Source organism: Martes martes (assembly GCF_963455335.1).
Source record: "Martes martes genome assembly, chromosome: 6".
Classification (NCBI taxonomy): domain Eukaryota; kingdom Metazoa; phylum Chordata; class Mammalia; order Carnivora; family Mustelidae; genus Martes; species Martes martes.
In genome coordinates this window covers 110,671,336-110,697,872 of record NC_137893.1, presented here as the reverse complement: position 1 = coordinate 110,697,872, position 26,537 = coordinate 110,671,336, and the positions used below count along the sequence as shown (strand labels likewise).

At 34.5% G+C, this 26,537-nt stretch overlaps 1 protein-coding gene across 1 annotated transcript in view; it reads right to left on the bottom strand.

Moving 5' to 3' along the window:
* COL19A1 (collagen type XIX alpha 1 chain) overlaps positions 1–26,537 on the bottom strand; it is a gene marked incomplete at both ends in the record, with an annotated part of 315,931 nt that overhangs the window by 133,851 nt on the left and 155,543 nt on the right. The window contains one exon of the mRNA XM_080806683.1: positions 2,750–2,803. Within this exon, the coding sequence (XP_080662809.1) occupies positions 2,750–2,803 (54 nt within the window). The remainder of the gene's footprint in view (positions 1–2,749; positions 2,804–26,537) is intronic.

Genomic DNA, 26,537 nt, shown 5'->3' with positions numbered 1-26,537 from the left:
GAAATTGCTGGGTCATAAAGTAGTCCTATTGTAATTTTTTGAGAAAGCTCCATACTCTTTCCCACAGTGGCTGAACCAATTTACATTCCCACTAAGAGTGCACCAGGGTTCCCTTTTCCTCCTGTCCTCACCAACGCTTGTTACCTTTTGTCTTTTTGACAACAGTGATTCTAACAGGTATGAGGTAACATCTCATCATGGCTTTGATCTGCATTCCCTGATGATTAGTGATGTTTAGTACCGTTCCATGTACCTGTTGGCCATTTGTAGGTCTTCTTTTGAGAAATGTCTATTCAGGTTTTTTGCCCATTTTTAAACTGGGTAACTAGGGGTTTGCTATTGAGTTTTTTACATGAGTTACTTATACATTCTGGATATTAACTAGGAGGTATAGTTTATCACTCAGTTTGCAGGAAAGGAGAGTTATTAGAAGGAAAATGTCCTCTGGATGCAGAACATAAAAATTAATTCAGAAATATGGTCCTAGATGCAATTAGATATCTTGGCTATCATTGGGAGAAAACAGAAGAAGCAGCCTGGAAAGTAACTTCACAAGGTCTTTTCATCTGGTCCTCTGCCCCCAGTGAGTTAATTGCTTAAGACAGACTCAAAAGCCTTGGGGCGCCTGGGTGGCTCAGTTGTTAATTGTCTGTCGCTGGCTCAGGTCATGATCCCAGGGTCCTAGGATGAGCCCCCCAAAGGGCTTCCTGCTCAGTGGGAAGCCTGCTTCTCCCTCCCTGACTCCCCTTGTTTGTGTTCCCTCTCTCTCTTCTCTGTCAAATAAATAAATAAAATCTTAAAAAAAAAAAAGACTCAAAAGCCTAAATCTAGATTAGTAATTTTCTATTTTTTTCCCTGACACTACTTAAACTTTGATCAAGTGGATTAATGAACTCCTGAATACAGGGGCTGGAGAGCCAAATGGATAACTACAGTTGTACATACAGGCATTGGGAATAGAACTCAGATAGGACTGCTTTATAAATAATTTTAAAGTATCAGCATCGTTCCACTTATTGGCAATGTGTCCTCTCCAAATTGCTTAAAAACAACTTGTTTCTGAATAAGGATGATAGTATTACGTATCTCACAGAGCTATTGTGAGAAATAAACAAATGAAATAATAATGTGAAGCATTTAGCACATGATAGGAGGCTCATAAATCTTAGCAGTTCACAAACTTTTCCTTTCCTTTCTTTTTTTTTTTTTTTTTAAGATTTTTTATTTATTTGACAGAGAGAGATACAACGAGAGAGGGAACACAAGCAGGGGGAGTGGGAGAGGGAGAAGCAGGCTTCCTGCCCAGTAGGGCTCCATCCCAGGACTCTGGGATCATGATCTGAGCAGAAGCAGATGCTTAACGACTGAGCCATCCAGGTGCCCTCCTTTTATTTTCTTAACCATCAAAACTTATTAAGCCCTTTTGTGTTCACTAAACTAGCCATCTGTAATAAAAAGTAAACATAGAATATTTAGTTTTTAATTTTGATTTTTTATCCAAATCAAATCTTAATTGTACTACCAAAAAATTAAAAAAAAAAAGAAAAAAGTTGCTGTAGTAGAAAAAGTTAGTTTAAAAAAAATACACAGAAGCACATCAGCTCAATCTTAAGCTCCAATAGAAGTATATTTTCTATAGTACAAGGGTATACTTGCCACATTTTGCTCTGCCCTAAATAACATCACACATGTTCAGTCCTATTCCTGATACCACCAGAAAGTCCATGAGTATTTTCTAGCATGTCGGGGGTCAGAAATCCATAGAAGAGAATTAAGAGAAAAGAGATTTTAACCTGATAAAAGGTAAACTTTGGTAAAATATACCACTGGTTCCCAAATACTTGAAGGATTTTGATATATTTGAGGTAAAAGACTTATTTGCCAGAGGACAAAACTGGGAATAATAAACAAAAATGACTAAAAAAGAGATTTGGGGTTAATATCGTAGGACAGTAAAAGAGAACATGGGATTTAGAATCAGAAGCCCCATATTCAAGTTCTGGCTCTTCTTTTTATTAGCTCTTTGACTTTAGGCAAATCACCTAAACCCTGAATCATACAATCCTCATCTATCAGGTTACAAAAGTTAATAACAATAACCATATGAGCAAGCACATAAAGTGTTTCAAGACATTAAAATGATTTGAAAATAGTAATAACAATAAGCCATAAGAATGGAGTGACCCACTGCTGTTGAAGTGAAGCTTACCCATTATCACTGCAGGGGTTCCCTTTCCTGGGGAAAGCTAAGACTAACTATTGCAACTACAATTTATTCACTTACTACATATTTTATCTCAAAGGCAGCAAACTGCAGTGAAAGAAGCATTACAAAGCATCACTAATGTCAATAATTTAATTCAACTGAAGACTGTAGTTAATATCCACAATCTTTACAGAATTCATGTACAGGCAGGAACTCCACAAAGATACTCATCAACTTAACTCTGCAAAGATCAGCTTAACTCAAAAGCCCAAAATAAGACCAATGTGCCCTAGATCAAATTACGGTTAATTCATTTCGCCTAAACTGCATCTCTACATTTGTGCTGCCAATCTTGAAAGTACATAGAGAAATTTCTGGATTGTAAAAGCTCTGTCAAAATCTCAACTCAAATTTCAGGCTTTGGATCATTAACCCTCTCCTCATGCCCATCTGCTTGTGTATTTTGGGTTTATTTTCATTAATGTTCAGAAATAAGTAAGCCCTTAGATAGTAATGCCTGCCAGTTGTTCCAAGTTTACTTACCCTTTGACCTTCTTTTCCAGGTGGACCCTGTGGGCCTTGTATCCCCACGGAACCCTGGAGGGGGTGGAAAGGACACTTGTTAATAGACTGTTTCAAGTACACCTGCCTCATGAAGAATGTTGTGAAAAGTAATACCTACTTTATTGATTAAACAAAACTTTTAAAGTGATCTGAGCTCTTTCAAAGTTAATCTCTATAACATATTGATAATTATAAATTGTCCTTCTGTGACTGGTTTGTCTTTGGAGCTAACTCCAGAAAAGGTAAAAAAAAAGTGATTCTAAACCAGGTGTGAGGCCAGTGTTCACTTCCAGACTCCAGACTTCCTTCCTCTCTGACTCTCCTATGGTCAGAACTATGTTTTACCAAACTACTATAAATAAGTAGTAACAATATTTGCAAACAGGAAAAAAAAAAAAGAAGGTTCTTTCTGTATATGAACTCTACAAATACAGCCACATTTTTGGTTGAGAGTAGCTCTTCTAAAAATCCAGTAAGAAAACATATGATTATGATGTTGGCTTCAATATATGTCTTTTCATAACATTTAATTTTTTTTAATGATTTTTTAATATCATAGACATTATTTAATACTTTCTCACAGCAACATTACCAAGAGGCAGGAAAAAAATAAGCATTTTTTTTTTTTTCAGATTATAAAAAAGGCCCAGGAAATTCCAGGTGCTATTAATCTGTAAGTCAAGTCTCCTGATTGTCACAGTTACTTTTATACAGGAATTCTTACTCAAAATGAAACTCAAAATGATAGTATATTTTTTAAAAAAATTGTCAGTAGTTATTGTCTCTCTGAAAGTTTCTTCTTAGTTCTCCTGATGCTTTCTCCTTCCTCATTCAACATTTTAAACTTGGGTGTTTAGGCTCATTTTCTTCTCAGTCCTCATTCTCTTGCCATGATCTAATATACTGTGGACTTTGAATATTCTAGGCCAGTGATTCTAAGATTTCCAATGTAGGTACCCAACCACCTGCTTGACATACTTACTCCTCTAGGGCATCTGAAACTTAGCACATTAAACACTGAACTTAGGACCCTGTCCTCCCAAACTGAATTCTCTTCCAGCATTCTCCAACTCAGTCAATTCACACAAGATCCCGTTAGTGCTCATGCCAGAAATCTAGAACTCATCCCCTATACCTTCCTTTCTCAAATCTCTCTTTCACATCCAGTTACCTAGTTTGGTTGGTACATCTCCAAAGTATATTTGGAACCATCTATTTCTTTTCATTCCTAAGGCTCCAATCATTACTTTTTGCTTGCTACTTGAACCAGACACCAACCCCCCTATTTTCCACATCATGCCAAACTGATCTTAAGAAAACCCAGCCTGATCACAATTCTGGACAAAGCTGTAATAATCAAGACAGTATGGTACTAGCAAAAAAACAAAAACAAAAACAAAAACAAAACAAAAAAACCAGACACTGGTCAATGGAACAGAACAGAGAACCCAGAAATGGACCCTCAACTCTATGGTCAACTAATCTTCGACAAAGCAGGAAAGATTATCCACTGGAAAAAAGAGAGTCTCTTCAACAAACAGTGTTGGGAAAATTGGACAGTCACATGCAGAAGAATGAAACTGGACCCCTTATACCAGACACAAAAATAAATTCAAAATGGATGGAAGACCTCAATGTGAGATAAGAATACATCAAAATCCTACAGAAGAACACAGGCAGCAACCTCTTTGGTCTTGGCCACAGCAACTTGTTACCAGACACGTCTTCAGAGGCAAAGGAAACAAAAGCAAAAATGAACTATCAGGACTTCATCAAGATAAAAAGCTTCTGCACAGCAAAGGAAACAATCAACAAAACTAAAAAGTAAGCTACAGAATGGAAGAAGATATTTGCAAATGACCTATCAGACAAAATGCTGCTACCCAAAATCTATAAAGAACTTATCAAACTCAACAACCAAAAACCAAAAAATCCAGTCAAGAAATGGGCATATGACAGGAATGGACATTTCTCTAAAGAAGAAATACAAATGACAGATGTGTGAGAAAATGTTAAAAATCACTTGTCATCAGGGAAATACAAATCCAAAGCACAATGAGATACCACCTCATGCCAGTCAGAATGGCTAAAATGAACAACTTAGGAAACAACAGACGTTGGCAAGGATGCAGAGAGAGAGGAACCATCTTACACTATTGGTGGGAATGCAAACTGGTGTAGGTGCTATGGAAAACAGTATGGAGGGTCCTCAAAAAATTAAAAACAGAGCTACTTTATGACCCAGAAATTGCACCAGTAGGTATTTATAAAGAAAATACAAACATAGTGATTTAAAGGGGCACCTGCACCCCCAATGTTTATAGCAGCAATGTCCACAATGGCCAAAATACGGAAAGAGCCCAGTTGTCCATTGACCGATGAGTGGGTAAAGATGTGGTATGTATATAAATACACACACACACACACACACACACACACACACACACACACACACAGGAATATTACTCAGTCATCAAAAAGAATGAAATCTTGCCATTTGCAACAATGTGGATGGAACTAGAGTATATTATGCCAAGTGAAATCAGTCCAAGAAAGACAAATACCATATGATTTCACTCATATGTGGAATTTAAAGAAAAAATAAACATATGGGAAGGGAAGGGAAGATAAAATTAGATAAAAACAGAGAGGGAGGCAAACCATTAAAAGATTTTTTTTTTTTAAGATTTTATTTATTTATTTGACAGACACAGATCTTAAGTAGATACACAGACACAGATCTTAAGTAGGCGGAGAGGCAGGCAGAGAGAGAGGAGGAAGCAGGTTCCCTGCCGAGCAGAGAGCCCTATGTGGGCCTTGATCCCAGAACTCTGGGATCATGACCTGAGCTGAAGGCAGAGGCTTTAACCCACTGAGCCACCCAGGTGCTCCCATTAAGAGATTCTTAACTGTAAAGAACAATGTGAGGGTTGCTGGAGGTGGGTGGGTAGGGAATGGGGTAACTGGGTGATGGGCATTAAGGAGGGCATGTTACATAATGAGTACTGGGTATTATATGCAACTGACGAATCACTACATTTTACCCCTGAAACTAATAATACACTATATGTTAACTAACTTGAATTTAAATAACTTAAATTTATTATATAAAACTAAATAAATTTTAAATAAAATTAAATTTAAAAATTAAAAAAAAAAAAAAAAAGAAAACCCAGCCTCACCTTCCCTGACTTTCCACAGGAAGGGATGAAGTTTATCAGTTTTTTTTTTTTAAGATTTTATTTATTTATTTGATAGACAGAGATCACAAGTAGGCAGAGAGGCAGGCAGAGAGAGAGAGGAAGGTAAGCAGGCTCCCCGCTGAGCACAGAGCCTGATGCAGGGCTCAATCCCAGGACCCTGGGATCATGACCCGAGCTGAAGGCAGAGGCTTTAACACACTGAGCCACCCAGGTGCCCTGAAGTTTATCGGTCTTAAAGTGCCTTGTACTTGACCTCATTTAAATCATTGTACAGGTTTAAAGGACAACAGGTAGAATCTGTCTTATTATTATGTTATTATATTATTATATTATTATTATATTAATCTCATTCACATTATGGGCCCAAGAATCTGAGTGAAAAAATTCATACTGGAAAATCAATTCACTTTAGTAAGTTTTTGGGTAAAGACAATAATTTTCAAAGAGTTTTGCAAATATTTGTGATTAACCTATCATATATTAAATGCTTAAATGGTTTGGAATAAATGAGAAAAATAGTAATAAATATTCAAACAAATCTAAATTTACCTCCATTCAGAAGAAGCATTCTTTTCTTATCTAATTTTTAAAAACTTAGGATACATTTGTACATTCTGACCTTTTTCTTTAAAAGTGTGGTTACCTTTAAACTAAAATATCAGATGTGTTTGTGGTGACCTATAATTATTTATTATGTATATATACATTTTTTATAGAAGAAACTTTTAATAAATGTCATGTGCATAATTTTACCATCTAATTTTATTTTAAATAGAAAAAAGTTATAAACATGTAACATGTAATTTTTCATTCAGATAGCTTTCACTTGATTAATGTTGTCAGTATTTAATAAAAATCACTGTAACTCATTTTCAAAAAGCATTAATTCAAAAAATTCTGCATGAATCACAAATCCTCAGTGTTTTATCCAGTCTTTCTCATTCCTTCCCTATAAAACCTTAGTAAAATATAGGTATTTACTACTTTCATTTTTAAAAATCTGTTCTTGGAACAATATATTTTTTATTTATTTATTTTTAAATATTTTATTTATTTATTTGTCAGAGAGAGAGAGCACTCACTAGTTGGGGGAGGACCAGAGAGAGAAACAGACGCCCCAATGAGCAGGAAGCCCAATGTGGGACTCAATCCCAGGACCCTGGAATCATGACCTGAGCTGAAAGCAGATGCTAGACTAACTAAGCCACCCAGGTGCCCTGTTCTTGGAACATTTTAATTATAGGGGTACATAAATCCTATGTTTTATTGATTTAGGCAGGAATAAAAAACAAGGAATGAAAAAAGTGGTCAGTTCTGTTTGATTTTTTTTTACCAAAAACACCTGCCAAATGATATATAACCAAGGAAAGTTGGCTAATTAGGTCAACTTTAGGGTGGTACATTTATAATGTGCATAAGAAAAACAACTTTTAAAATCTAAATATACCAAGTATTAATTATAATATAATTATAGGGAGTTGTGTCATTTTTCAAAAGACTGACACAATCTTGGCTCTAGATTAAACTCCTTCCTTTTACCCCTAGGAAACTATTATCATTTCATGAATAGTCGAACTTATATATAACATTTTTGATATCCATCCAAACGTTGACAGCTCTTTCAGTGTTTTTAAACATGAGCTACTAAAACATACACATACCAAATATTCATGAAGGGAGTACAATTAATTCCGTGCCACATATAATCAAAATTGCACTCACTTAGTTGGACAAATTATATACAAAAGCTGACAAAAATGCAAAAATATTAAACTTGATTTGGAATGGATTCAATGGATTCAAAAATATTTATGAGAACCTTCTGTGTGCAACGTCCAAATGGTATACTCACACACATAAACCCACTAATATACCTCCTAAATATTCATGATTCTGTATCCCATGTCCCACCCCACCTTACATTTGCTAAATCTAGAACCCAGGGAGATTTTTAATGAAATGTTAGGAAATTATTTTTAATCTCAAATGGATTATTCACTATTTCAATTATCCATGACCAATTTTAATCCTAGCCATATTACATTAATGTTCAGAGTATTTTTGAGCTATCTTTATTGAATTTTAGTTGATATTTACAGAGAAAAACAGTATCAACATCATCATTAGGAAAACATAGGATAATATTTTTTCCCAAAATAAGAAATCGAAATTTGGGAATGATTCATTATTTACAGTTATTCGGCTTACTACTCCTTCCACCTAGTAAAGTCAAATAGTGAATTTGCTGATCACTTACTATTGAAAATTATACATAGACCTAAGCTCCAGCCTACCTAAACTTGGGTAGAGCTCAGCATTTGTCTCACACCCTTTGCACAATTCCTCCTTACTTTGGCTTTCATATCATTATGTGTGTACCTTACTTATCCTCTTAGTTGAATTGGAGTCCTAGAGGACAGATCATCATTTTTTTTCTATCCTCTGACATACTTACAGAAGAGCCTCAATAGATACTTAGTAAACTGGATCATAAAGAAAGAAACACTGGGGTGGAAAAATACTGGCTGGTGGTGGTAGGAAACAGATTTCTGGTCAACATCTAATCATACTTATTTTCAAAACTTGAACTTAAATATCACATTGGAGAACTTTCTGTCTTGTCTGTACTTCTCATTTAAAGTAATCATTCAATTACTTGATATCTAAGAGTAAAATTGACTTACAGTTCATGGAAGAATTATTGACCACCTATGATATCATCTGTATTATGAAACTTATTTAAATTTTTGACTACTATTTGATGTTTTATAGACGTATACCATTTTTCAAGTTAGGGAATTGTATCTTACATATAATCTGTGTGTTATTTTCTCCTTTGATTTCATTTGTGGAGGAATAATGTCAATTTATTTTCTCTACTTTTTTCATGTATTTAGTTGGCTATGAAAATAACTGTAAACTGGATTTTTCCAAAAATTTCACAAACGTGAAGATTTATTGCTTTTCTCAAAGAGAAGTATTAAGAATGTATTTCCGAGATTCATGATGTAAACATCTGCATTTGTCTATAAGGCATTCATTCTTTTCTCTCTCTTTTTTTTCATTTTTTAAAGTCAGGTTTCTTTTCTCTTTTTTTTAAAGTGGGATTCTGGATATCAAAAATGTTGACAGGGAAAGGAACTCATAAGGCTGTTACCTCTTTTGCCTAGGATAAAACAATGTAAAAAATAGTCTAAGGCAGCTAAACCACTTTAAGTTCCAGTGGACAGCTATTACAGTGTGTTACATTACACACAGCTCTCTCTGGACAATCTGCTGATTACTTAAGACAGGCTAGAGCTTATCATTATAGAAACTCATGTAAATATTTAACTGAGAAATTACTTAGAATTAACTGGTTCAGAACAGAATTTTGAAGTGTTTAACAAACACAGCAGATGTTTTGTAGAGTTAATAGGGTAGATTAATTGCATTTAAACACATTTTCATTTGTGAAAAGAAGCAAGATATATTCATAACTTCTTAATCAAAGAAAGAAGCTGAAGTAAAAAAAAAAAAGGGAAGTTTCATTTTGAAGTATTATTTGCTTTTCCTTGCTAGGGATGTTGCAGAATATATGATACCTAAAACTTACTTCAACAAAAATATTATGTAAGTGTATTTTAATTGTTATGATTATTGCTTTAGAATATACTTCATAGACTTGAAACGTAAGAATAAGCAGAATCTACATAGATTCTTAAAATACCACTAGGGCATTTTCTGTCTTTCAAATAGAGTGCACAAAATTAAAATGCAAAACAGAGTTTATTTGTTTTTATAGAAAATTTCATGCCTTTAATATAAGAACAATGAGAACAAATGTGATACGTTAGAGACATCAGAACAACAACAACAAAAAAGTGAATTAGTAAAAATGTAACAGACATACTGCCCAGTCATGGGAAGTCCTTCTGAGAAGTGAAATTCAAGAATGTTTATGTTAATAAGTTAAAGGAGTGACCGGTTTTGTGTCATTTCATAGAATTATCATGACACAAGAATTTCCCTTAGGGTGTGAAAGTATTCAGAAAAACAATTCTATGTTATATATAAAAAGCCTAACATTTCATCATAAGCAGTTATCAGTACACACTAGGAAATAGATGTCTTTGGAATAAAAACACAATAGAATCTCTTTCATACACTTAAAAAGAAAAAAAAAAACCCTGAGAAACCTTTCCAGTAACACTGACAAGAGAAGAATGAGAGCCATCACTAGAAAGAAAATGTATGAAATATTTGTGTAGACAGGAATGTTTCAATCATTATCAGTTACAGTAAACAGGTTCCATAGTTGGATGGACAATTTTATCCTATCTTCAACAATTTAAAAAATTGAGGTCATCTGTAGTGCTTTCAAAATTTACCAGTTTCATTTGAAAGTCCTGCCAGCTATTTGGACATGAGACATAATGAATTATGATTATTCCATGTGGTTACAAAGATAAATTTAGCAATAATCTTTTTCTGTTTTCTGAACTCAGAAATCACATCTCTTTTTATACATTGATCCTGAAACAGCAGGTTTTTAGTCACTATTGATTCAGCCATTAATACTAAAAATTAAATTAAATAGTATAACATACAGTCTGTGAATCTGGAATGCTGAAGGACATCTGTACTTCCCACAAACTTTCTTCCACCAAGAATTTTTGTCCCTATTAGGAGATAGTCTACTTTGTAACTTGTATATAGCCTCGTTTCCCTTTCATTTTGAATATTATCTAGCACAGTGAATTGTATATAGTAAGCATTGAATGGCTGAAAGACTGATAGATTCTGATTCCTTTACACTTCTCTTGGTACATCTGCTATAGTGAGAAAATTAATTGTCATAGCTACCAAAATTCCAATTAAAAAATTTATATTCGGGGCGCCTAGGTGGCTCAGTGGGTTAAAGCCTCTGCCTTAGGCTCAGGTCATGATGCCAGGGTTCTGGGATCGAGCCCCACATCAGGCTCTCTGCTCAGCAGGGAGCCTGCTTCCCTTCCTCTCTCTCTCTGCCTGCCTCTCTGCCTACTTGTGTTCTCTGTCAAATAAATAAAATCTTAAAAAAAATTATATTCTTCATCCACAAATCCCACTTCATACCAAAATAATCTGTTATTTTTAATTCTTATGTGGTAAAACTGCAAAATAGATGCTCTACTTCTGTTTGGAAGAGTTGCCCTTCATTAGAGAAAGAAATGTAAGTTGCATTAAATTTATCTCATATTGATGAGGATTACGTACTTACTCTTTGATAAAAACAACATGAATTGAAGAGATTAATGTATCTATACAAACCATTAATTAATAAGAAACAGAACCAATCAAGTTATTTAAAATGCTTATATCATTTAAAATAATGTAGTTTCATATTTGGTAATATTTTCATATTTTGTTAATTTTATATTTTTAGTTTTCTTGACTATGAAAAACTTTATGTAAATTTTCTTTATTTTGGCCATAACCCAATAATGAAATAGTTTGATTTCAGTTAACTCAAGGCCATGTTGACAAGTAAAAAATTGGTAGACCAGTGGTCTATCAAATCCATTTGTATCATCTGTCTTAATGATTTATGTGAGGGTGAATATGACTGATTCAGTTTTAATGATGAGTCTGATCAAAACAATGGTCTACTTTTGGACTGGCTTTGCCATAGCTTACTAACCACATGGAGACATGGCTCCACTGCAAAAAGGGGAACAATCTACACATGGGTTGTCTTATTTTATTTTATTTTTTTCACATGGGTTGTTTTAAAATGTCTTCTGGTAACTTCTGAGAATGGACAGTATGATACAAATGTAATTCCAAATATAATACGATGAATAACTTTTGCATTTGGGCCATGTGACATAAATGACAAGACTGAAGGAAATAATCTAGTAATTTTGGGGTTGAAACATAAATCAGTGCAGAGATATTCACACCGCACATGAAAGACCTAGGAATTAATGCAGATAACTGTGAAGGTGGTTAAAACAATATCACAAAAAGCAAGTGGCAATTCATTGAGTAAGTTGGTAAAAACCAAACTTTTAATAGGGGAAAATGGTCCGCACTATAATAAAGAAATTTTTAAAATATATTGAAAACATCTATTGAAGACTTCTCTCTTTTAAGATTTTATTTATTTACTTATTTATTGGGAGAGAGTGTGCACACACAAGCAGGGGGGAGGGGCAGAGGGAGATGGAGAGAATCTCAAAGAGACACCACACACTATGTGTGGAGCCCAACTTGGGGCTCGATCTCACAACCCTGAGATCATGATCTCAGCCAAAATCAAAAGTCCACTGAGGTGCTCTGAAGACTCCTCTTTTTAACTTCTTTCCACTGGCCTTCCTCCTTTCTGCCAGGAGCATCCGTTTCCCTCAGGAGGATTAATATCATAATAGCATAAGTGTAAAGACAATGAAAGAGTCAATGTTCAACTTTTGACATATAAGGGTTCACATAAGACAGCAGTCTGGAAGCTAGGCTCAGGAATAGAAGAGTATTTCTAAATATCAAGCATCTCATCACCACATATGAAGAGATATTCTCATAGATCACAAAGTTGAACATGAACTACACAGAGGAAGGAGCAGATAAAGGCTGTTTCTATCCAACCAGAAAGGGAATTGAAAACATTTCCTTCCTTACTGTTTCCTTGAATGAACAGTTTCAGGAGAAGAATGGTGAATTCAACACCAGTATTTTTGCTTTCCCTCTTCTTAGGAAACCAGGAAGAAAAAGAAGTCATAAGGCATTCTATTTCTTATCAGACAATGAGCAAAACCTTTATAATTCTGATGGAAATAATTTCTAACCTAAAAGTACTGAGACAAACTAGCAATCAAGTATATAAGTAGAATAAAAACACTTTCAGACATGTAAAATCTTAGAAAATTTACCTCCCTTTTATTTTTAATTTTTAAAATTTTTTAAAAATTTCTTTTTAGTGTTCCAGAATTCATTGTTCATGCACCACACCCAGTGCTCCATGCAATACATGGCCTCCATAATTCCCACCACCAGGGTCAACCAACCCCCCACCCTCCTCCCCTCCAAAACCCTCAGTTTGTTTCTCAGAGTCCACGGTCTCTCATGGTTTGTCTCTCCCTCCAGTTTCCCCCAACTCTCTCCTCCTCTTCAACTCCCCATGACCTCCATGTTATTCCTTATACTCCACAAGTAAGCAAAGCCATACGATAATTGACTCTCTCTGCTTGACTTATTTCACTCAGCATAATCTCTTCTAGTCCAGTCCATGTTGATACAAAAGTTGGGTATTCATCTTTTTTGATGAAGGCATAATATTCCATAGTATATATAGACCATATCTTCTTTTTACATTCTTCTAATAATTTGCTTGAAATGTATTCACATAAATGAAAGAGTGAAACCAAGAAAGGAGATGACGAGGAAAAGAAGAGAATTTGGAATTAACCAAGAAAAAAAAAAATAAAAGGAGTCACAGAAAACAAACTGAGGGTTTTGGAGGGAAGGGGGTTGGGAGGTTAGTGAGGCTGGTGGTGGGTATTAAGGAGGGCACATATTGCACGGAGTACTGGGTGTGGTGCATAAACAATGAATCTTGGAACACTGAAAAAAAAATAAATAAAAAAAGAAAGAGAATTTTGTAGCTTATCTGGAAAGCTAGTAGCCAAGAATGAACAGGACTCCCCCAAAAGAAAGACTTAGTGAGAGAATTTGAAAAATATGGAGGATAATTACAGGGCAAGAGATAATTAGAAATGCCCCAGAACAGAACAAAACAAACAAAAACAAAACTATTCAATAGGAAAAAAGCATACCATATGGCTCTACAAATACCAATATTTACATAGTCATAAAATTCTGAAAATTTTATATTTTTTTAAAATAAAAGTAATACAATAACTCTATTAACCATTCACTTGTGGCTGGGCATCTAGATTTTTTCTATTATTATACTATCTCACACTATGCTGAAATAAATAGCCTTGCCCATGCATTAATTTCATAAATGAGCGAGACCATCTGTAACTAAAATTTGAAATTTTGATAAACCATATCAAATTGTCCTCCAAAGAGACTACATCCACATAACATTTCTCAGTATGTCTGAGTGTGTTTCTCTACATTTTTGCCTACACACTATACAATCAAACTTTTTGATCTTTGCCAATCTTTTTTTTTACTGTGGTAAGAATATTTAAAATGAGCCCTACCTTCTTAACAAATTTTTAAGTGCACAACAAGTATTATTAACTACAGGCACAATATTGTATAGTAGATCTCTAGAATGTATTGATCTTGTATGTCTGAAACTTTACACCCATTGAATAACAGCTCTGTAACTTCTCCTCCTCCTAGTTCCCGCCAACTACCCTTCATTCTACTCTGCTTCATTGAGTTTGACTACGCTAGATACTTCATATGTGGAATCATACAGTATTAGCCCTTCTGTGACTGGCTGATTTCACTTAGCGAATACCTTTCAGGTTCTTTCATGTTGTTGAATAGGGCAAGATATCCTTTTTTCTTTTTTAAAGATTTATTACTTTATTTCAGAGAGAGAGAGCAACTGGGGGGAGGTGCAGAAAGAAAGGGAGAGGGGAAGAAGACTCCCCACTGAGTGGGAAGCCGATGCAGGGCTCCATCTCCCCACCTGGAGATCATGACCTGAGCCCAAACCAAAAGCTGATGCTTAACAGACTGAGACACACAGGTACCTCTATCCTTTTTAAAGGCTAAGTAATATATCACTGTGTGTATACGCCACATTTTTATTCATCTATCTGTCAGTTGACATTTAGGTTGTTTCTGTATCTTAGCTATTCTATCATAGGCAAGTGAAAAGATGTTCAACATCAGTAATCCGCAGGAAAATGCAAGTTAAAACTACAATGAAAGATCACTTCACACCCATTAGGATGGCTTCTTTAAAAGAAAAAGGTAAGTGTTGTTAAGGATGTGGAAAAATTGGAACACTTACACACAGTTGGTGAAATGTAAAATGGTGCAATGGCTATAAAATCCAGTATGGAGGTTACTAGAAAAATGAAAAATATAACTAACATATTATCCAGGTGTCCCACTTCTAGGTGTATATCCAAAAGAACTGAGACTGCTGCCAGTATTGTAAGTGAAAATTAGTATGTCAGAGACATTTTAATTTGTATTTCTCTTATTATAAGTACATTTAGATGAACTTTTTATGTTTAAGAGACATCTTGTTCTTTATTTTGTATAAACTCTGTTCATATCCTTACCCAATTTTTAAAAATGAAGTTTATATCTATATCTATATCTATATTTTGAATTGCAATGCATGAATTATTTGTTCATTTGGCCACATTTACCAATTTTTTTCATATTTACTTTCTTGACTTTTTACTTTTAAAAAGTTGTTCTTTAGTAATTATTTTTAAATTTTCTATTTTTTCCAGAGCACCTGGGTGGCTGAGTTGGTTAAACATCTGACTTTGGCCTGGGTCATGATCTCAGGGTCCTAGGAGGGAGCCCCATATCTTGGCTCCATGCACAGTGGGGAGTCTGCTTTTTCCTCTGCCCCTTTCCTCAATCAAGCATGTACACTGTCTCTCACTCAAATAAATAAATAAAATTAAAAAAAAATTCCATATTTTCCATAAGACCATTCTGGTTTAGTTTTCACCTTTAAAATTTTGATCCATCTAGTATTTTTATTGGTATGGGAGTGATAAATGCATCCAATTTTGTGTTTCTCCAAATGTTAAGTAATTGTTCCCAATCTATTTACTGAAATATGACATTTATTTTATGACCCTTTCAGTTTTATTTTTAATTATGTAAACATACTATTTTGAAGAGTACTAAATTTTTATTTAAAATACTAAATAAATTAAGACAAATAAACTTGTTCTCAAAATTCACTAATTGCATGCAGTTTCAAATTTAGCATTTGAAATAGCAAGAAATTGCTCTAATTTTTATACCCAGCAATTTATCCCTAAGTATACAACAGATCATTACTCTTGTCATACATGGTCCCAAATTGCAATAATCTGCCACTAATTTGGTTAATATAATGGTAATTATTATCATGTAAAATATTTTAAGATTTATTTTAGAGAGAGAGAAGGATCATGAGACAGAGAGAGAGAGAGAGCATGGGGGGAAAGGTACTGGCAGAGGAAAGAAAGAGAAAATCCCAAGCAGATGCCATGCTGGACACAGAGCCCAATGTGGGGCTCAATCCCAGGCCCTGAGATCACAACCTGAGCCAAAACCAAGAGTTGGACACCTACCCAACCACACCACCCACGTGCTCCCACGTAAAGTACTTTTTTTTTTAGTCATCATTTTGTCTTTAGATTCAACTTGTACTTGTTGGTGGCAGAACTAAGGAGATGGCCTTTATAAGGCTAAACAAGCCTTGTTAATTCTGTAGAACGGGTGGAAAATGCCAGGGTGGCTGCTTAAATATTGAATGGTTAATTCCTAATTAACAAAATCAGTGAACTCCCTATAAATTCAGAATTAACTATATGGTGTATTTTGGTAATTTGTACACTAACCAATGGGTAAAGTAACTGCATTGTCTATTTACGGGCTTTTTGTGGATGTTAAGTGTAATAATGTTTTCATGTTGACCAAAAAGGCATTCTTGAAAATACTAAAATTCTGAGATTTAGTTTATTATATCTAAGGACTAACTCAATTTTTGTAGAAATTATAGTGCAGGCCAATGGACAAGTCAATCTATATACAAATATTTTCTTAAACACAATCTTTTAGAAATGGGTCAAACATTTACCCTCTATAATAATATACTGAGTAAGTTAAGGCTGAGTCAGTGTAACTTCAATTCAGTGTGTGCAAGTAACATTAATAAGATTTGTCATGATGTATCACATAGACCCTCCTCCCCCAGGATATTATTCCCATGTTACTTTTCAATCTACTGGGTTGGTAATATGATGTGTTTTTCAAACGACCAGATTGTGATGTTATCAAAGCCGGCACAAATGCCTTAATTTTCAAACTACCAATCAAACACGGGAAAGTTGGCATGAATGTAAATTACAATTAATGTTTTCTTAATATTTCAATGAAATGGAGTAATTAGAAAGTTATTTCTAAGCTTCTAAAAAAAAGGAGTGTGTCATGGGAACAAATCAACATAATCTGAGAGTCAATGTACTAATATAAAGCTATTACAAGCACATAAATAGTGAATAAAAAAGGACAATACAAACAGCATATAAAAAAGATTCTCATATTTGCACAGAACCAAAGGGTAGAAGCCTGAGGGCAACATTTCATCATCATTTCAACAAATACTTTGATGACCTCCACACACTCACAACAATAAATTAGGAAAAGAATAGAGATTGACATTTACTGAGTACCTGCTATTGCATCAGGAATCCCACTAGTCACTTTATGTAAGTGATTTAATTTAACAACTGTTAAAATAGAATTTTTCCTTCTCATAGATGAGAAAATAAACTTCCTAAAGGTAACACTGAACATAAGTGGGGGAACCTGAGCTTTAAACTCAAATATATCTGACCCCAAAACTCAGTTCTACTTCTAGTATGTTCTACTTCCACTTCCAAAGAAATATTTGGAGCATAAGATGTATTTAAATATGTATCATGTTAATCCGCCAATGAGGTTTTAGGTAAATCTCAGCAGATTATTGGATCTGATAGGATCACCCTTGACATTTTTTGATACATGAAGATATTAAACTTTTTAGAATATATTGTATTGGGAAACTAAGAAGTGTTTGTAAGACATAATGATGTTCCATCAGAAATGGAATGAAAAATCAACAGCATAGACGGAAGGTAAGTAAGAATAGCAAAGTCCCAGAAAGCTCCTGAGGATTAGAATTGGTCAGAGGCTGAATGAGGCAGCGGTATTGTTAGCAAACGGTGTGGTACATAAAAGAGCAACAATCTGTTAGGATTTGTTTAAAAAGGGATACAGAGCACGTTGTTGGAGATAATTCTCCATGAATCATTGGCATTTCTGCTTGTTTTATGAGCGAGGTACTAACTGCTCTATGTTCCAAACCATCTTTTCACTCACCAGCCAAGCCACAAGGGAACCTAGAGAATTCAAAGTTAATTCTGCCCCAGCTGCCTAGATGTTCTTGTTGGCTTGATGTGGTCCTAGATCAAAAAGATAATGGCTACCTGACCGAATACTGCTCACACAGTAGTACCATTTTGGTGGCACACCAGGCTAACATAGGACACAGAATGGGTTTCTATAAGTTTTATTTAAAATGTGTCTGTTCTTGTTGATACATTGTATTGGAGTAATACTTCACATCAAGGGGAAAGAGCAGTTCAGAAACTTAAGGAACAAATCATCTGGTTTTCTAAGGTAGATCTGGATAATTTAAGGGATTTGTTCAGCTGGTTGGGACTGGGATCCAGGGGAATATGGTTGAAATCAGTACTCTAGGTTGGCCTCATCTGCTTGCTTGGAATCCTTTTAACAGTAGTCCTCGTTAAATGTTAGATGGGACAAGTTGAACAGTTTTGGTCTCAGCCTGCTCAGGTGAGGTTAGTAAGAGTAGCTGATGCAGTTATACTCAGAGAAAAATCTGCCAGGAGCCAAGACAGTGTCGAAAAGATGGGTGGATATTGGTGGGAGACAATGGGTTTTCCCATGGCTCTTTCATGCGTGTCTTGTGAGGGAGGTACTAATTGCTCTTTTCTACTTCTGTTATTATCTTTTTAAGAATGCTTATATCAAAAACCAAAGGGAAGATTTGCTTACTGTTCAGAATTTTAAAGATAATGTCTCCTTCTAGGACAAAGGGCTGTTAAAAAAGTTCATTGAAAAAGATTTGGGCTCCCCAAACTTGGAGTTCCTCAGTTGTGACACCAATCCATTGCACGTGCAGCACCTATCTGGGTTACTCCTGAGGCTTGGTGGCAAGGGAAACCAATGCAAACATGAAGCTCATGCTGCCTGCTGCCATGAGAGATAATAGCTACACCTCTGACTCAGGATCTCATGTCTTCTAGGATCTGTTAAATTGTGGCAGGCTAATTGTTACCTTGCAAGTGGGGTAAAATTTCATACCTTTCACAGTTCCGGACACTGCTAAGTCCAACCCTTTCTCTATATTGTGGATATATCTAACCTAAATATTTTTTTTTTATATTTAATCTCTATTCTTCCAAAATAATGTGACAAAAGAGAGGATTTATTAAAATGTTATTAGAGGGATAGATATTACATCATATATAGCTAAATGAATTAGAATTTCTGAGGAAATTGAAAGGTTAAATAATAGAATTTCACAATTTGAACGACCTTTAAAACCTTGTTTTGACCACTAAATATTAGTCAGCGACATGACCAAAATAAAATAAATAAATAAAAATAGTTGCATACTTCAGGACAGACGAGTTTCTTGGCCTTATATCTAGGGTTTATTTATCAAAAGAAACTTTAACAATGAATTAAAACAGAGGAAGCTTCTATTCATGTCTGCAGCATATTAAACAGAAGGTAGGATTCTTCAAATAAGGAGATAATTCCAGTTGTCCACAAATGACATGTCTCTCAAACTGACAAAAAATCAATGAGGGACAGTAAGCGACATCAGGATTGCCATTGTTGAAAATAATCAATATAGGATAAGGTAACTACCTGCCCTAAATTAATTACTTCTAGCTGGAAGGAGGGCATCTGCCTTTCATTATAATGTTCGAGTCAGGGATTTAATATTCCCCTATAGATATTCTGACCGTAGGATTTGGTGATATTTTATTTTGATAATATGTTTGTCGGTGAAAAACGTCTTTCTTATGCCTATGAAGAAATTTGTATTGAGTACCTACAGGGCACCAAGTACTACAAGTCGCAGGGAATGCGTATGATAGAAAGGGTTGCTATCCTCATAGAGACTACACTAGAAGTAAAAAAAGAAAATACTTTGATTCAGTTTATAGTTAATAATTTCCTTAAGATGAAAAAATTCTACCCATAAAGACACTGTAATTATACAAAAGTTGTCTTTGAACATTTCTCAGCAATTACTTCATAAAGGTCTCATTCCTATTGATACTCATTCCTATTGATGTTTTGCCTTTGAAGATTAGCATAATAACAATGAGAACACTAGCAAAATGTTAAATAGTACTTACTAGGAGCCAATCATTTTTCAGAAAGTTTTACAAATACTAATTCATTTAATCATTACTTCAACGTTATGTAGTAAGAAATATTATTATTCCATTTTATAGATGCTGAAAGTAGGGCACAGGGAAGAAGTCAAGTAACATGCTTAGGTTCAAACCCTGGATGAAGGGACGGGGTAACCCTTAAGCTATAATGCATCAATTTTGGGTTTGTTAAAACCAGTGGAATAGTTAAGTGGAATAAATATAATTCTAATTCTAAAATACCATTTTATAGATCAATACAAGGTTCCTACCCCAAATTTTTTCATATACTTAGAATAAAATTGAATTTAACTGATTTCTATGTATATTTGACTTAAATACACACCTGTCTCCCTATAATTTTTTAAATGGCTTTTTCATTTATAATTTTCTAATGGCACTTAAGATACATTTTAATGTATTTTTTCTAGATCACTGAATATCTCATCATGAAAAAACAGCTCCTTCATAAAATTCCCTAACTGCTAGTGTATAGCACTTTTAGGAAAAAAAGTTTTATTGTTGAGCTTTAAAATACATAATGTAGAATTGTGATGAAAACAATTTGAAATGTCTTTTGAAACAGAAGCAAACTATAAACAGAAGGGCAGAAGGAGCTATTCTCAAATCATTTATCTAATGAAAGATATATAAATCACCTTCTGTCAAATGAGCTGATGGTATGTTTTTCCAAAACATAAATCTTCTCTGAGGCTGAACATAAATCTTTCTAGGGCCTTAAGCATCCACACCCCTATATTTCTGCACAGAGTCAATAAAAATAGTTTTGTAGATAGAAATACCTTCTATTTTAATCAACTAAATCATTTATGTAAGTCTTTTGCCCATACATTAAAAAAACAATTGATTTTTAAGAATATTTGAAATCAAATCCCTTCTTTCTTCTGGCCCACTAGTATCCTAAAAATCTCAATATTGAGCTGGATCATCAGTTTCAGAAAGTTAACAGTGAATTAACTATGAATTATGCAACTTCTTAAGACAAACTTAATTCAAATTCAGGCAATTCATAGAAAGACCATATAAATAATTCAGATTTTGCTATGTAAGGGATTTTAAATAATCTTAATGGAATTGCCTATTAATTACTATGCTACAGCACATATATTTATGTGTAGATATCAATATGTATGGTATACATATGCTGTAGATGATATATTTATTCAAGTCAAAACTAAAAGAAATGATGTTCTGTGGTATTTAACAAGAACTTTTCTATTTCATTCACCTAACAGGAGATAGTTATAGTTTCTTAGGAATTTTAGTAAGAAAACACTATTTTGTAGTAGTCTGTGATTTAAATGTATTTAAACTAAGTAACTGTTTAAATTATAGCATAAGGATTCGAATAAAAAATGATTTCCTCTTAAATAACTGTTTTCATGTAATACTAACATAACTACAGTTGTACAAATACTAGAAGACTATATGCTAACTGCAAATGATCAGTGTGAAAATGATCAATCTTAATGAACTGTTTGCTTTTTCATAAATCAAATAGGTTCTAGGGAAGGCAACAACACAAGGGTTGTTTCTGTGTTCCCAGCACCTAGCATAGTATTCCACACATAAGCATTCAGGTCAAAGGGGAGAGAAACGGAGGGAATGGGCCACAGCATCCACTGAACTGATCATTATTGTATTTTCAACACACTAATTTTGAAGGAAAGAAAAACCCTATCTCAAGGTTTCCTTTATGTGAATATTACATGATCTCTTGTTTGTGGAGGCCACCTGTTAATTTGTGTGTCATCTGATTTACAAATGACCAGCTGAGATTTCCTCTCAGTTGCATATGGTATTTAAGGTAGTTTTCATAGGGTCAGATCTGTGTTCCTTCTCTGCGCCTAATTTTCACTTATGCTAGATTTATCCAGGTCCCAAGGGACTGGCTTTTTAGTAAGCATGTCTAAGACACTTCTGCTGTTGCCTGACTTAACCTGTGGCTTCTGTGTAAACATTTGGTGCCATCTGGATGAGTATTTAATAACTCCCCAAAGGGACAGGGCCAGAGTAACATAGTCATTTTCCTGGGAACTAAAATTAATGGATATATTCTGTGAAATAGCACTGTTCTACCTTCTTTCACCTGTCTCTTCTAATATGACATGCAGAGGCCAAAAGAGAAAAGAGGGAAGAAAGCAGAGGTGTTAGCCAACTGCCTTATTTCAATCACAGTCCCTGCCTCACTTCTGAAGCTTCGGTTAGGGATTCTGGTGAAACTTGACTGTAAAAAACAGCAGTATGTTTTTTATATGAGGAATATCTGTTAATAGTGTATAATAGTAAGAACATAGAAGATATACAACAATTATAAGAAGTTATATGTAAAGATACAAAATTATATATAAAGAAGTTATATTTAAAGTTATTGACTTCAAATGACAAAGAAGCAAATAATTTGCATTTATTTTACTTGCACATTAAATGTAAAGATTTGTATCTAGTATTTAAATGTAAAGTAGTGCTGGCAGGATGAGGAGAAAGGGCCCTCTTGCACTGTTGATGGGAATGCAAATTGTTGCTGTCGTTCTGGAGAAGTGTATGGAGGGTCCTCAAAAAGTTAAAGATAGAACTACAATCCAGCGCTGGCACTGCTAGGTACTTACCCAAAGAAAACAAAAACACTTATTCAAAGTGTTACATGCACCCTGATGTTTATAGCAGCATTGTCAACAGTAGTCAAATTATGGAAAGAGCCCAAATGTCCATCAATTGATGAATGCATAAAGAAGATGTGGTATATATAAATATAATGGGCTATTACTCAGCCATCAAAAAGAATGAAATCTTGCCACAAGGATGGAACTAAAGCATAATATACTAAGTGAAATAAGTCAGTCTGAGAAAGATAAATATCATATGATTTCACTCATATGTGGAATTTAAGAAATGAGCATGGGGGGAAAAAAAGAGAGAGGCAAGCCAGAAAACAGACTCTTAACTATAGAGAACAAGCTGATAGTTACTAGAGGGGAGGTGGATGGGGGATGGGTTAAACAGGTGATGGGTACTAAGGAGGGCACTTGTGATGAGCACTGGGTCTTGTACTTAAATGATGAATCACTAAATTCTACTCCAGAAACTAATAGCGCTTTGTATGTTAACTAACTGGAATGTAAATAAAAACTTAAAAAAAAAAAAAGTAAAAACTGGTGTAAAATGTCACACTTAAAATAACATAAATAAACCACAAAATATTAACCTGTAATAGAGGATTTTTTATATTAAAATCTTATGATTTCAGAATAATTTAGCAGAAGCTACTTTTACATAAATTTGCATTATGATCTTAGATAAATTGCATTTTGATCAAAGAAATTTGAATGTTATTATGATTTTTTTTAATTCAGTGTTGGTTTTAGTTCATGCAAATAAACATCTGCTTTGTAAATGATAAATATCAAACAGAAGAGATATGTTAAATTTATCAGTAAATCACACCCTCCCCATTTTATTGGAATATAATTGACATATAACATTGTCTAAGTTTAAGATATAGAACTTGATGATTTGATACGTGTGTATATAATCAAACACTTACCACAATAAGATTAGTTAACACTCTGTCAACTCACCTAAGTACCTTTGGTGTATGTGTGCTGATAATTGAAGATCTAATTTCTTAGCAACTTTCAAGTATTGTTAACTATTGTCATCATGCTGTGCATTAGTTCCCCAGAACTTAGCCATCTTATAATTGGAAGTCTGACCAACATCTCTCCATTTCCCCCAACCCCTATCCCTAGCAACCACCAGTCCACTCTGTTCCTATGAATTCTGTTTCGTTAGATTCTACGTATAAGTGAGAACATGAGTATTCATCTTTCTCTGACTTATTTCACTCTGCATAATGCCTTCAAGGTCCATCCATGCTGTTGCTAGTGGCAGGATTTCCTTCTTTTTATGGCTGAATAATTATACACATATACTGCACACATTACATGTTCTTTATCTATACATCTGTTGAAGGACACTTAGGGTTGTTTCCATGTTCTGGCTATTGTGAATCTATGAGCTTCATGAATTCAAGTGTCCAACTTTCTCTCCAGCTTTGGGAATTTTTCAGAAATTATTTCTTTAAATAAGCTTTCTACCCATTTCTCCTCTCTTCTCTTTTTGGTACTCCAATTAATGCATATCCCATATTTCATGTAGGCTTTCTTTTCTCGTTTTCATTCTTTTTTCTGTTCTGTTCTGACGGGACTTGCCTTCTACTTGACAGATTCTTTCTTCTGCTTGTCTGTTGTATGCTCTCAACTGCATTTTCTTTTCATTTCATTTACTGGAGTCTTCAGCTCCAGGATTTATCTGGTTCTTTTTTATGATTTCTCTCTCATTTTGTTCATGTATTATTTTCCTGATTTCATTGAACTGTCTTTCTTGTAAGCTCATTGAACTTTCTTAAAACTACTTTGAATTCTTAATTAGGAAAATTGCATATCTCTATTTCTTTGGGATCTGTTATTGCAAAATTATTGTGTTCTTTGGTAATGTCACGTTTCCTTGATTTTTAGTGTTCCTTGAAGTCTTTTGTTGTTGTCTTCATATTTGATTTTTTTTTATTTTAAGATTTTATTTATTTGTCAGAGAGATCAAGAAAGAGAGCACAAGCACGGGGGTGACAGAGAAGCCTGAAGTGGGGCTCAATCCCAGGACCCTTGGATCACCCACTAGTCCTCTGCAAAGGCTCATTCCTGCTGCCATTGGGAGCATACACATGAAGCTGGCCATGAGGTTGGTATGTGTGGAGGTGAGGTGCATGGAGCCTTGGAGGTGCCTGTGAGCCTTTAGGGGGAGAATCAAAGGTGAGGAATGCCCAGAGGCTTGTGAGTGAGTTTCCTAATGGAGTCTAGTGTACATACACTCAGTAGGATTCACATTCCTTTGGTGCCCTCTGAGAGCTCTACCTGCTCTTTTCCCCCCAGTATTCCCCACCCTATCACACAGCACATCTCAGTATTTTGGATGAGGCAAGAAGGAAGTGAGTTTCTTTGGCAGCATCCTGCATCGCTGGGACAGGTGAGTTCTCATTCACAAGCTCTCACTTTCCCCAGCAGGAGAAATCATGGGCTGAAAAGGTGTCTCTTGGCATTGAGCTGTGCAGCCTTGGGGAGGCCGGTGCACGTAGATGGAAACTGTTCTTTTACTCTTTTCAGATTTCTTTGCTTCAGTGGTAGGCTGGAACTTCTCCACTAGACTCCACTAGACTTCTTCCTGGACTTCCACAAAGTTATCTTATCCATGGGTGATTGTCTAAATTGATGTTCTTTAGGAGGAATATGGTAGAAAACTCTTATTCCACTATGATAACAATTTCCAGTAATTCACTTGTTAAGTGTCATTGTGACACTCATTCTAGGTATGGTGGCAACCAAATAAGCCTCAGAAAAAGGTGATTTGATGACATTTTTAAAACTAGAATTTTAAAAAGTACATGTACATGCAAAATTTATTTATAAGGGAATAATTCTTTTGTTAATAAGCAGTTGCTTAGAGAATTTCAGCTGGAATCATGGTACAATCTGATTTTATTTGGTTTCTATTTGTGATATTGAAAGCAAAAGTCCCAAATTATAGCAATTGATTTAATATTTTTATGGATTAGATGCCAAATTTGACATTTTAGTTAAACAAAGTGCTGAGAGATGAGTAATAAATCAGGCAAGATAAGGTAAAACCTAAAACTGTAGATCAAAGACTTTTGTTTCAATTTATACTTTTGTGTCAGAATCAAGTCATAGGAATCACAGATTTATTCTATTTGGCTAGCACTCTGCTCTTTTTTTAATGTTACAAAAAATTGACTTAAGAGAACTTCAATAAACAAATGACCGTAAAGCAATAAAAATGGAATAAGCAGCACAAAAATTTTGTGACAAAGAAAACATCAGTCCAAATTATTTCACCAAAATCATTATATAAGAGCTGATTCTCATTTTATACAAACTAAGAGAAAGAGAGATAATAAATGGAATCAATGAGGTTAAAAAGTAAAGATTAAAATACCTACAAAGACAATATTCATTAAACATCACTTTTTTTTTTTCTTCAGGACACAGTATGTGCTAAACCCTGTTCTGTGTGCTTGGAATTCAACAATGAACAAAAGTCACAGAGAACCTTTGCCTCTCATGGGATTAATAGTCAAATGTAGAGTAATATTGACAACAAATATAATAAATATATAATATAAATATAATAGGCATTGTAGATGATACGTTAGAAAGTGATAAATGTGATAGAGAAAATGAAAAAAATGGAGCACTAATGGGTGTTAGAAATTCTGTGTTTCTGTGTGTATGTGTGTAGGGTAGTTCAATGTGGTCATTGTTAAAACTTAAAGGAAGCAGCTATGCTACCTGCTAGAGCAGGAAGGAGAAACAGCAAATGCAAACCTCAAGTGGG